The following is a 13,728-nucleotide window of genomic DNA, read 5'->3' on the forward strand; positions in this document are numbered from 1 at the left end:
ACATTGCAGCGGTTTATGAGAACGAATGTGATTCGCACCGCACTGCAGTGCAAATCACATCCGATCTCTGTGCGATTCGAGTTCAGCCATACAGATAGTATGGCTGAATTCGTGTCGCACCCGCCGCAAATTCGCACGGGACCCTTTTTTTGGCCCGCAGCAGAAACGGATCGCATGGGTGTTCACACCATGCGATCCGAGTTTGCAGATCGCACTGCGATATGCGAACTGATCCGGGGGTGTCAGTAACATTTCACTGACACTCCCAGCAGTTCGCATAGGGCAGTGTGAACTGCCGCCGGGAGGCATGCGATGCGGGAACCCGCCGCGGATTCGTGGCGTTCCCGCATCACTCCAGTGTGAACCCAGCCTAATAAGCGATCATTTTTCTGATCGCTGTATTAGTGTCACAGGTGACGCTAGTTAGGCAGGTAGGTATTTAGGTTCGCTGCAGCTTTTTATAGCGCCAGGGACCCCCATATACTACCGCATAAAGCCCCCTGATTGCCCCCTAGTTAACCCTTTCACCAGTGATCACCATATAACTGTTACAGGTGACGCTGGTTGGTTAGTTATTTTTTTTATAGTTTCAGGGCACCCGCCATTTATTACCTAATAAAGGTTTAACCCCCTGATCACCCGGCGGGTGTCGTTTGTGACTGTAATAACTGTTAGGGCAGTTAGGGTTAGCCCCCTTTAGTTCTAAGGTACCCCCCTAACCCCCCCAATAAAGGTTTAACCCCGTGATCACCCCCTGTCGCCAGTGTCACTAAGGCTGGGTTCACATTGCAGCGGTTTATGAGAACGGATGTGATTCGCACCGCACTGCAGTGCAAATCACATCCGATCTCTGTGCGATTCGAGTTCAGCCATACAGATAGTATACAGATAGTATACAGATAGTATGGCTGAATTCGTGTCGCACCCGCCGCAAACTCGCACGGGACCCTTTTTTTGGTCCGCAGCAGAATCGGATCGCATGGGTGTTCACACCATGCGATCCGAGTTTGCAGATCGCACTGCGATATGCGAACTGATCCGGGGGTGTCATTAACACTTCACTGACACTCCCAGCAGTTCGCATAGGGCAGTGTGAACTGCCGCCGGGAGGCATGTGATGCGGGAACCCGCCGCGGATTCGTGGCGTTCCCGCATCACTCCAGTGTGAACCCAGCCTAATAATCGATCGTTTTTCTGATCACTGTATTAGTGTCACAGGTGACGCTAGTTAGGCAGGTAGGTATTTAGGTTCGCCGCAGCTTTTTATAGCGCCAGGGACCCCCATATACTACCGCATAAAGCCCCCTGATTGCCCCCTAGTTAACCCTTTCACCAGTGATCACCATATAACTGTTACAGGTGACGCTGGTTGGTTAGTTATTTTTTTATAGTTTCAGGGCACCCGCCATTTATTACCTAGTCTCACTAGTGTACCCCTAAATTTAGGGGTGTCTACTTTCCAAAATGGGGTCATTTGGGGGGGGTTTGTGCCATCTTGGCATTTTATGGCCTTCAAAACTGTAACGCCCTTAGAAATCCTGAAGGCAGTGCTTGGTTTTCGGGGCCCCGTACGCGGCTAGGCTCCCAAAAAGTCCCACATATGTGGTATCCCCGTACTCAGGAGAAGCAGCAGAATTTATTTTGGGTGTCATTTCACATATGCCCATGGCATGCGTGAGCAATATATCATTTAGTGACAACTTTGTGAAAAAAAAAAAAAAAGTTTGTAATTTTCCCGCAACTTGTGGCAAAATATAAAATATTCCATGGACTCAACATGCCTCTCAGCAAATAGCTTGGGGTGTCTACTTTCTAAAATGGGGTCATTTGTGGGGGTTTTGTGCCATCTTGGCATTTTATGGCCTTCAAAACTGTAATAGGTAGTGAGAAGTGAAATCAAAAATTTACGCCCTTAGAAAGCCTGAAGGCGGTGCTTGGTTTTCGGGGCCCCGTACGCGGCTAGGCTCCCAAAAAGTCCCACATATGTGGTATCCCCGTACTCAGGAGAAGCAGCAGAATTTATTTTGGGGTGTCATTTCACATATGCCCATAGCATGTGTGAGCAATATATCATTTAGAGACAACTTTGTGTAAAAAAAAAATAAAAAGATTATTTTTTGTCATTATTCAATCGCTTGAGGCAAAAAAATAAAATATTCAATGGGCTCAACATGCCACTTATCAATTTCCTTAGGGTGTCTACTTTCCAAAATGGGGTCATTTGGGGGGGTTTTGTACTGCCCTGCCATTTTAGCACCTCAAGAAATGAGATAGGCAGTCGTAAACTAAAAGCTGCGTAAATTCCAGAAAACGTACCTTAGTTTGTAGATGTGACAACTTTTGCGCAAACCAATAAATATACAATTATTGACTTTTTTTTTTACCAAAGACATGTGGCTGAATACATTTTGGCCTAAATGTATGACTAAAATTGAGTTTATTGGATTTTTCTAATAACAAAAAGTAGAAAATATCATTTTTTTTCAAAATTTGCGGTCTTTTTACGTTTATATCGCAAAAAATTAAAAATCGCAGAGGCAATCAAATACCATCAAAAGAAAGCTCTATTTGTGGGAAGAAAAGGACGCAAATTTTGTTTGGGTACAACATTGCATGACCGTGCAATTACCAGTTAAAGCAGCGCAGTGCCAAATTGTAAAAAGACCTCTGGTCATTTACCAGCAAAATGGTCCGGTCTGAAAGTGGTTAAAGCGCAGTTCCAGTCATACTTTTTTTTTTTTTACAGTATTCAGCTACAATACAAATAACCTATGAAAAAAATGATTTTTTTTACTCACCTTTTCAGGTCTGTTGCTAGGGGGTCCCTCGTAATCTGCCTCTTCCTCTGCAAGGCGCCTGACGTCATTTCCCTCGGCGCCCGTGCTCGCTAGTGCTCCTGGGAGAGGTCTGTCATTTCCCAAGAATCACTGGGCAGCGCCGAGGGCTTCGTTGCCACCACAACAGGGATGGGCACTTTCAAAGACGCCGCGCATTGTGATGGCAACATCAGAAGTGTACGGCGCTGCAGATACGACGCGTGAGCGAGAACGTGCGCTGCATGCTGGTTGTTCAGCTGCACCAGAGCCCGGAAGATCACATGCCCACAAGCACTATGGAAAATGCCACGAAAGAGGAATATAACATATATTCCTCTATGAAAATCGGCAATCGAGCGCCGATTAATCACACAAAAGGTGAGTGCTCTAAACAAGCCTTAGAGAAAAAAAAAATATGCATTCTAAAAAAAATGTATTTTTTTTTTTTTTTTTTTTTTAACAGTGGGTACTCCGCTTTAAATATTTATTAATTTCTTAGCATATACTGGATTCAGTTATTCACCGATTGCCTTTGACCTTTTTTGGTTGAATAGGATTCCTAATTACAGGTCACCATTACTGAATGTAATAAAGAGCACCTGAGCAAAAAACGATACTATATAATGGTTGAAGAAGGGCTGCGCGCCTTACAGCTATAACAGCTGGATAAAATGAACACAATCAACTATGTGCAAACATAGAAAATATAAATGCTGTAAAGAAAAAAACGTATGTTGAAATTAGGTGACTGAATAAATTGCTCACCCACTAAAAGCGCTTTGTGCAAATCAAATAGTAATTCATATATGAAAAAGCAATTCATACATAAACTATTTTTTTTTTTTTGCGAAAGTATATAATAGTGCAAAAAAAATAAAGTGCAAATCACATCTAAAAAGTTCAGAAGAATCTTGAATAGAAGTGCTTGGTTATGATTTTCAAAAATGCCTTCAAAATCTTACGGCACACATCACTTCCGCTTTGGAAGCGCTGGAATGCAAAAAAAAAAAAGTTTTCATATATGAATTGCCATTTTATTTGTACTAAGCACTCTTAGTGGGTGAGAACTTTAGTCACCTAACTTCAACTAATTTTTTGTTTACAGCACAGCACTTTATATTTTGTATGTTTACACAGATTTGATTTTTATTGAGCACAATTTGTCTTGTTTACAGGTCACCATTAGGCATGTGTTGGAAATCAAAAGTTCATGCTTTCAATATATCCCTATACAGCACCTGCTGGGCTGAGAGCCGCTGCTGCTTCAACTGAGATTCCATATGAGTCTTGCCATCTTCACCCTTCTTCAGATCCGAACCCTTCCCTTGTTCACCAGACTGGCCCTTCTCCTTCTCCACCCTGCAAAGGTGAACACAAAAGGGACAATTATGTTATGGTCAGCATCGGTCAGAGGTCGGCATGGTCAGCATCGGTCAGAGGTGGGCATGGTCAGAGGTGGGCATGGTCAGAGGTGGGCATGGTCAGAGGTGGGCATGGTCAGAGGTGGGCATGGTCAGCATCGGTCAGAGGTAGGCATGGTCAGAGGTGGGCATGGTCAGCATCGGTCAGAGGTGGGCATGGTCAGCATCGGTCAGAGGTGGGCATGGTCAGCATCGGTCAGAGGTAGGCATGGTCAGCATCGGTCAGAGGTGGGCATGGTCAGCATCGGTCAGAGGTGGGCATGGTCAGAGGTAGGCATGGTCAGCATCGGTCAGAGGTGGGCATGGTCAGAGGTAGGCATGGTCAGCATCGGTCAGAGGTGGGCATGGTCAGAGGTAGGCATGGTCAGCATCGGTCAGAGGTGGGCATGGTCAGAGGTGGGCATGGTCAGCATCTATCAGGTACAGAATGGGAGATAAAGAGAACAGGATGACAAGGCTGAATTAAATACTGTTAAGGAGGAGAGGTTAGGACATGCAGGTACTATCCTGATTTTGATGGCAGGACACAATGGGGGTTGATTTAATAAAATGGGAGAGTGCAAAATCTGATGTAGCTCTGCATAGAAACCAATTAGCTTCCAATGTCAAAGCTTGATTAAACAATTTGAAGTTAGAAGCTGATTAGCTGTGACTGGGCCATTCTAACACATGAATATGCTTTGATGTAAACCATTCCATTGTAGCTCTGGCTGGATGTTTCGGGTCGTTGTCCTGCTGGAAGGGGAACCTCCGCCCCGGTCTCAAGTCTTTTGTAGACTCTAACAGGTTTTCTTCTAAGATTGTCCTGTATTTGTCTCCATCCATCTTCCCATCAACTCTGACCAGCTTCCCTGTCCCTGCTGAAGAAAACCATCCCCACCACATGATGCTGCCACCACCATGTCTCACAGTTTAGGTGGACGGCCATGTCTTGGTAGGTTTGCAGTTGTGCCATACTCTTTCCATTTTCCGATGATGGATTGAACAGAGCTCCGTGAGATGGTCAAAGCTTGGGAGATTTTTTTTTTTATAGCCTAACCCTGCTTTATACTTCTCCACATCTTCATCCCTGACCTGTCTGGTGTGTTCCTCGGCCTTCATGATGCTGTTTGTTCACTAAGGTTCTCAAAACTCTGAGGGCTTCACAGAACAGCTGTATTTATACTGAGATTAAATGACACACAGGTGGACTCTATTTACTAATTAGGAGACTTCTGAAGGCGATTGGTTCCACTAGATTTTAGTTAGGGGTGTCAGAGTAAAGGGGGCTGAATACAAATGCCCCCACCCCCACTTTACACATTTGTATCATTTATCATTTTCTTTCCACTTCACAATTATGTGACACTTTGTGTTGGTCTATCACATAAAATCCCAATAAAATACATTTAGGTTTTTGGTTGTAACATGACAACATGTGGGAAATTTCAAGGGGTATGAATACTTTGTCAATGTAGTGTAAGTCACTAGGGCTTAGCATCTCTGTCTGCTTTCTAAGTAGTACAGTGTATTCCCAAAATCCTCTGTACATCAGCTGCATGGCTGCACAAACAGGCTTTGGGGCTTTGGTAGGGTCTGCACTCTCTTAAAGTGATATTAAAGCTTAGTTTTTTCCTATATTAACAAACTTTTTGGTTGAAACATGACAAAATGTGGAACATTTCAAGGGTATGAATACTTTTTCAATGCACGGTAGATACATTGTATCTACCGCAAACCTTTTTTTCTTTTCATACATCAGGGGACACAGAGCTATAGTAGTTCATATGGCTCTGTGTCCTCTGATGTACTTCAATCAAAAGGATTTTACAGGTAAACGGTTTTTAAAAATCCTGTTTTTCAAGCTGTATATACAGTGGCCCACAACGACCAAGCATTGGGGTTGATTTGCAAAATCTTGTGCGGTTGTGCATGGTAGCCAATCGGCTTGTTTAATCCAGCTTTGACAATAAAACCTGGGAGCTGTTCAATTATGAAACTTTATTCACTCTTGTAGATGTTTTTGACTGACCCCTCCTGAAGAAGGGGTGGATACCGCGAAACATGTAGAGGAAATCCGTCAGGATATACATCCAAGTTTTCCTAAATTAGGACCTACATGTCCATTACTTGTTTTCATTACCGTGCACGGTCCCATGTGCAGTCTATGTACCTTTGTACCAACTGTATTTAAAGAGGAAGTAAACCCTGATGGGTGTTACTTCCTCTTTGATTCCCTGCAAAGGTAAAGCATAAAGGACTACTATGCATCGCATCGCATAGTAGTCCATTATGTGTCACTTACCTGACACAGGAGCCAGCAAAGTCACCGCTGTCCCCTGTAGTTCCGAGCGTCCATCTTCTTGGTGGGTCTCGCTGCTCCGGCGCTGCGATTCGCCGGAGCAACGATGACGTCACTCCCGCACATGGGCACGGGAGCCGACACTGGCGGCATATCGCCGCGATCTGCGGCTTACCTAGTGCGCCTGCGCGCCGCTGTCTTCAGGTAAATATCTCTCAAGACATTTCTTGGACCTACAGGTAAGCCTTAATCTAGGCTTACCTGTAGGTCAAAGTGGTTTGTAAGGGTTTACAACCACTTTAAAGAGAAAGTAATCTCTCAAACTCTGATGCTTCTTTTCATTTAGTCCATTATAATAATCAAACTATAGCCACTGTAATCCAGCCCAAATCGCAACTTACTTACTGTTTAAAGAAACTTAAAAAAAACTTTTTCCCAGGGGTTAGGCAGCGACATCTTATGTATTGTTTTCCGAGTCCACAGTGGAGTGAATTTCTGCCCTTACATTGAGCACTTCATGTAATGTTAACCAAGCCTCCTTCTCAATCCAACATTTCTATGACAACCCTGCTTCCCTGTTCATAGCTGACTTGTTTTATTTCATAGTATTTACTTGTGCCGATTGTCTAATGTTTGCCTGTGTCAGTCTTATCAGCTTCAGCTGATAAGACTGCAGTAGTGGCCAGGTTTACACTGCATGTGAGGTCACATGGTGTGTAGGAGGAAGCTCTGAGTGATTATGCCGTATCCTGGGATATCAGTGGTGTGCCGTAGGAAGTCCTGATAACAGATAGACAAGTACACAGAGTGTGCCGTAAATCAGGGGAGATCTGGGCATGCTCAGTGACGTCATTCTAAAGAACAAAAAGGATTACAACATGACTAAGCAAGTAAGGAGATATCTACATGCCGTGTTCTTTAGGGTTTTTTTATGCTGATTTACATGGGACAAAGTTGTGGGGGAGGGTTTACAACCACTTTAACTATGTCTACTTTTCAATTAAATTGTTACATTTTTCTTTTTAACTAGTTCAATCCTTGGGTACCGAGATAGTCCCCGATGTTTTAGCGCTATAGAGTATGTTTGGAGTGGCTCCAGGCACTTCCCCAAAATTGGAAGCTGATGGGTTTCTATGCAGAGCTATGGGGTATGGATACTTTTTCAAGGCACTGCACATGTAAGGAAGGTTCTAGAAGAGAAGCAACAATTAGGAAGTGCGCAATTACTGAGCCCAAGTATCATGGCATGAAGCTTGCTGGTACCAAGCTAAGAGGTGGAAGAAAAGAAAAGAGACTTTGGTATAAAAGCAGAAAAGAACCTTTCAGAAAAGCACTTTATCTCCCACAGGTCGAGCTCCTCCTCGGGTACCCAGGTCTCCAGGATGATGGGACCAGTATGTTTGGGAGTTTCAGGCCTTTTGGGTCGCAGAGCGCTCGATCGCAGGCCCTTCCTCTGCGGGGTCGGAGTTTCTGCAAGATAACAGGATTCTTTGATCGGTTATGTTTCTAGATGACAAGTTCAACTAACGGCTGACGGACTGGAGGGCAAGATTCCCCCACCTTTTGGTGCCTCCGGAACACCGATTGGGCAGATGATTTTCCTAACGCAATACTCAGATCGGATGTCGTAGGGGCCAACATCTCTTCTCTTGATTATTTCAGTTGTGGTGATCGCCGTTTCTGTAGATTCTGTGAATTAAAAAAAAAAAAAAAAACGCATTACAAGTTAATGAGAAACGCGCAGACAGAGAAACATTAAGGCCTACAATATGCCTACAGATGGCGTACCCGTACGTGTGGTGCCACTACCAGGAGGGGGCTTGGCTGCCATATCGTCCCATCGTAAACTTGCCCACAGGAGACGCAGCATAAGACTCACTCCCGCCAGAGATTTCACCGTCTGAAGCCGATACCTGAGAACCATCGGGAATAACCGGAGAGATGTCAATGTAATCAGACAGAACTCGTTAGGCTCGGTCCGCACTACTGCAACCTGAAAGTCCCACGACTTATGGGGCAACTTTAGGGAATGCCTGGGTAATGTTCACGTAATGCTGCATGGAAGTCGCCTTGAAGTAGTACAGGAACCTTTACGAAGCAACTTCAGCAGAGCTAAATAAAAGCGGAGTTCCACCCATTTAAAAGTCAGCAGCTACAAAAAAAGCTGCTGACTTAAAGCGGAGGTCCACCCTAAAGTGGACCTTCCGCTCATTGGAATCCTCCCCCCCTCCGGCACCACAATTGGCACCTTTCAGGGGGGAGGGGGGTGCAGATACCTGTACAGTACAGGTAACTGCACCCACTTCCGGGATAGCTCTCTGCGGAAAGGGGCGTAGATTACGCCCCTTTCCGCAAGTGCCCCGCTGCCTGCTGGGAAACACACAGATCCCAGAGGCAGCGGGGACCGTCCTTATTGCGCAGCGCGACTCGCGCATGCGCAGTAGGGAACCGGGAAATTAAGCCGAAAGGCTCCATTTCCTGATTCCCATACCCAAGATGGTGGCGGCAGCACCGGAGAGACGATCTAGAGATCGGCTTCGGGTGCCGACATCGCGGGCGCGCTGGGCGGGTAAGTGTCATTATTTTAAAAGTCAGCAGCTGCAGTATTTGTAGCTGCTGGCTTTTAAAAAAAAAAAAAAAAAAAAAAAAAAACGCGGAGTCCCGGCGGACTCCCGCTTTAATAATCACACGCCTTGTCCCATGGTCCAGTGATGTGGGCACAGGATGCCTTGCTCCTCTCCACCGCATTTTAACTGTGGGCACCTAGCTGTGTTTTCACAGCCGGGCTCCCACTGCGCATGCACGTGCCACTCACTGTGAATGGCTGGGCAATCTTCTGGGGTGTTGTGTCCCAGAAGAATGGAGGGAGGTGATCTTCCTTCCGGTGCCAGGGGAGAAAGTGAGAGCGGGGTGCCTCTAAATACAGGGTACCCCCCCCCCACCGAAAAAACGTCATGCCAAATGAGGCATGTCAGAGGGTCACCAACACCTAAAGCGGAAGTTCTATTTTTGGGTGGAACTCCGCCATACGACAGCTCTCATTGACTAACATGGGATTTCATATATCATGTGATTTGGGGTCTCACAAGTCGGATCTCAAGTCGCAGCAGTGTGAACCGAGCCTTAATTAGTAAGCAATACCCTTTTTCTACGAAAACAAAATGCATTAAAATGGACAAACACTTATCTTAATATTTCTTAATTTGTTAAGCCCGATTCTCAGCTACAACTTCCTCACTATGTTCTGCATTTCAAAACCAGGAACAAAATCCCCAACAGATTTAGATAAAGTGAGCAGGATTCTCTCCTTCGCGGTGTCTACACTGCTGTACAAGACACAGAGGTGGAGAGATTCCCCCTCCTCTTAGCGCAAAGCCTCGTACACACGATATGATTGTTGGCAGGGGATAGTCTGTTGACAGACGGTTGTCCTAAAATCTTACCGTTAGTACGCTCCTTTTGACAAATGTTGTCCAACTTCCGGCCAACAAATGTTGGATGGCAGGCTAGTAAATTTTCGGCGGACAACAGGTTGACGTCAGATTTTCTGACGGTCAGTACAAAAATCCGTCACACAAAAGTCTAAAGTACAAACACGCATTCTCGGAATCAATGCTCCCCAAACATGAAATTAGCAGGTGCCCAAAGGGTGGCGCTCAAGAGCTGAAATTCCTCGTAGTAAGTCACTACGTTTGTGTTTGTTGGCTGTCAATTGTGTACCGTTAGTATAGACAAGACCCTGGCACACGCCCTTTTGACAAAAATCAGACGCTTGGTTGTCCAATAATCGTACCACGCGTACGAGGCTTTAGGCTGCCCCTACCCTATTATTCCCAGAGAGGATCTTCTAAAACATATTGGTGGAACACAAGACCCGCAGGCCGAATCCGTAACTCTCCTGCAGCAACCCAATAATCTCCACCTTGTCTCGGCAGTTTGCAGACGGAGAGAACAAAACTCCTCCTGCAGATCCTGCACCTGTCAGAACACCCCTCGTCTTTGCATTCAGCAGACCCCAGCCCTCCTCTGGGCCTGCTACAGACCCTTCCCAGCTCCACTTCCAGTTTGTTCCTGGTAGGATGCATTGCGATGTAAAGGAGGGTGGGGGACTTTACTTCTGATAATGGTGGTGGTGGAGGATCTCTTGATATCTGATTTAAAGTGGTTGTAAACCCTTACAACACACTTTGACCTACAGGTAAGCCTAGATTAAGGCTCACCTGTAGGTCCAAGAAATATCTCCTAAACCTACACAGTTTAGGAGATATTTACCAAAAGACAGGCACCGCTGTCTACGGTGCATGCACGGTAGACAGCGTCGCGCAGGCGCATTGAGCGTGCTGCCGTCAACAGCGATATGCCGCGCGTGGCGGCTCCCGTGCGCATGTGCGGGAGGGATGTCATGACATCGGCGGAGCAGCGAGACCCACCGAGAAGATGGATGCTCTGGACTACAGGGGACAGCGGTGACTTCGCTGGCTCCTGTGTCAGGTAAGTGACACATAATGGACTACTATGCGATGCGATGCATAGTAGTCCATTATGCTTACTCCTTTGCAGGGAATGAAAGAGGAAAACTCATCAGGGTTTACTTCCTCTTTAAGGGCGGGGTGCTCTGGATTTGCGCTTATAATTATGAGAATACTACAATTCTCTGCCAGTTGAAAAGGAGGGTCACACCGCTGGTATTAACCACAAGAAACTTTATTGGAAGAATGTTCACACACAACACCATATGGCCGAACCATGTTCTGTCTGAGCAGTTTTCAATAAAGCTTCTTGTGGATACCATCCACGTGCGACTCTCCTTTTAGACTTGTATCATCCGTTACAGGAGTGTGCGTGAGCTCCAGGCTGAAGTTGCCCATTCACAGCTAAATTCTCAAGTTATTCCTAAAACCAGTAATAATCAAATGCAGGAGGGAATTATTTAAACACTTGCTACCCAGGCCAATCCTGACACTTCGCTTCTACATGTAAAAAAAAAATTAAAAAAATAAAATAAAATTATAATTTTTTTGGGTAGAAAATAAATCAGAACAAACATTATGCATGTTCTTTTAGCAGAGACCCTAGGGAACAAAATGGCGGTTGTTGCGACTTTATCTCGCACGGTATTTTCAGTCATTTTTCAAATTCTTTTTTTTGGGGGGAAAACACGGTTTCATGCATTACAAAAAAATTAAACAGTAATGTTAGCCCAATATTTTTGCATAATGTGAAAGATGATGTTATGCCGAGTAAATAGTCATGCAAAATGTCACGCTTTGAAATTGCGCACAATCGTGGAACGGCGCCAGATTTTGGTGCTTAAAAATCCCCATAGCCGACGCTTTTCATATTTTTTTTTATTTTTTTTTTACAGGTTGCCCATTTAGAGTTAGAGGAGTTCTAGCGCTAGAATTATTGCTCTCGTTCTAACGTTCGCAGCGATAATTCACATGTGTGGTTTGAACGTCGTTTACATATGTGGGCCCAACCTTCTGCATGCGGGGGCATATTTTTATATGGTTTATTTTTCTATTTTGACACTTTCTTTTATCACTTATATTCTTATTACAAGTAATGTAAATAACTCCTGTAATAAAAAATAGTGCGCGACAGGTTCTCTACAGCGAGCTCTGGGGTCAATAAGTCCCCACATCTCACCTGTAGGCTGGGTCGCACCCGGCCTCCGAAAGATCATCAAGATGTCCAGGGGCAATCTTGCTCCACCGGATTCTCTATGGTAAGCTTCCTGCATGGACCGATTCCTTCTGCCTCTCGCCGATCGTACGGGCGAGCCGCGAAAAACACCGGGGAGGGAGGAGAGACATCCCCCTTCCGCTGCCTGTAAGAAAGATCAAGCGGCTAAACTGGCGCTATGATTGTTCTTACGGTGCACAGAATCGCCGCCGGCTCTAAAAGATGATATCCCAATGATGCCTGTAGGTGCACTTATCATTCAAATATCCCCGCTATATGTTGACGACGTCATACGATGTCGTTGGGCGGGAAATGGCTAATATAATACATTTATATAGTCCTACAGATACAATCCAGCCCTTTGAGGGTAACCATAACCCTGATGCGGCCAGCAATGAAAATGAGTTTGACACGCATTCTAAAAAGGCAGCACCTAATAGAGAAACATTCAATGAATTTTCCATTAGGATGTCCCAGTCCAGCTTTTACAGCCAAGCCTGGCCACTTTCGAGCTGCAGATAGGGTATGTGGGCAACAAGTCCATGCCGAGGTCTTAAAGTGGTTGTAAACCCTTACAATCAACTTTGACCTACAGGTAAGCCTAGATTAAGGCTTACCTGTAGGTCCAAGAAATATCTCCTAGGAGATATTTGCCCGTAGACAGCGGCGCGCAGGCGCACAGGGGCAGGCCGCGGCGACACGCCGCGAGCGTCGGCTTCCGTGCGCATGCGCGGGAGTGACGTCATCACGGCTCCGGCGAATCACAGCGCCGGTGCCGCGAGACCCAGAAGTCGCTCCGGGATACATGGCAGCGGCGAAGAGGAAGACGGAGGACCGCTTCGGGGTAAGTTATTCATAATGAGCTAGTATGCTATGCATACTAGCTCATTATGTCTTTGTCTTGCAGGATTTTTTTTTTACAAGATTTTTTAACCACTTGCAGACCGGACCAATTTGCTGGTCAAAGACTAGACCACTTTTTGCGATTTGGCACTGCGTCGCTTTAACTGACAATTGCGCGGTCGTGCGACGTGGCTCCCAAACAAAATTGACGTCCTTTTTTTCCCCACAAATAGAGCTTTCTTTTGGTGGTATTTGATCACCTCTGCGGTTTTTATTTTTTGCGCTATAAACAAAAATAGAGCGATAATTTTGAAAAAAACGCATTATTTTTTACTTGTTGTTATAATAAATATCCCCCAAAAATATATAAAAAAACATTTTTTTCCCTCAGTTTAGGCCGATACGTATCCTTCTACATATTTTTGGTAAAAAAAATCAAAATAAGCGATTATTGATTGGTTTGCGCAAAAGTTATAGCGTTTACAAAATAGGGATAGTTTTATAGCATTTTTATTAATAATTTTTTATTATTTTTTTTTTTTACTAGTAATGGCGGGGATCTGCGATTTTTATTGTGACTGCGACATTGTGGGGGACACATCGGACATTTTTGACACATTTTTGGGACCATTGTCATTTATACAGTAATCACTGCTATATAAATGCAGTGATTCCTGTGTAA

General features: G+C 45.0%; 1 protein-coding gene across 1 annotated transcript in view; it reads right to left on the reverse strand.

The window, feature by feature from the left end:
• The window catches only part of BPTF (bromodomain PHD finger transcription factor), a gene marked incomplete in the record, with an annotated part of 82,119 nt that overhangs the window by 30,231 nt on the left and 38,160 nt on the right, over positions 1–13,728 (reverse strand). The window contains 4 exon segments of the mRNA XM_077460643.1: positions 4,055–4,175; positions 7,838–7,988; positions 8,079–8,207; positions 8,307–8,431. Of these exon segments, the coding sequence (XP_077316769.1) occupies positions 4,055–4,175; positions 7,838–7,988; positions 8,079–8,207; positions 8,307–8,431 (526 nt within the window).

Source organism: Lithobates pipiens, unplaced genomic scaffold, assembly GCF_037356315.1.
Source record: "Lithobates pipiens isolate NorthernLeopardFrog02 unplaced genomic scaffold, aLitPip1_a1.2 Scaffold_28, whole genome shotgun sequence".
Taxonomy (NCBI): domain Eukaryota; kingdom Metazoa; phylum Chordata; class Amphibia; order Anura; family Ranidae; genus Lithobates; species Lithobates pipiens.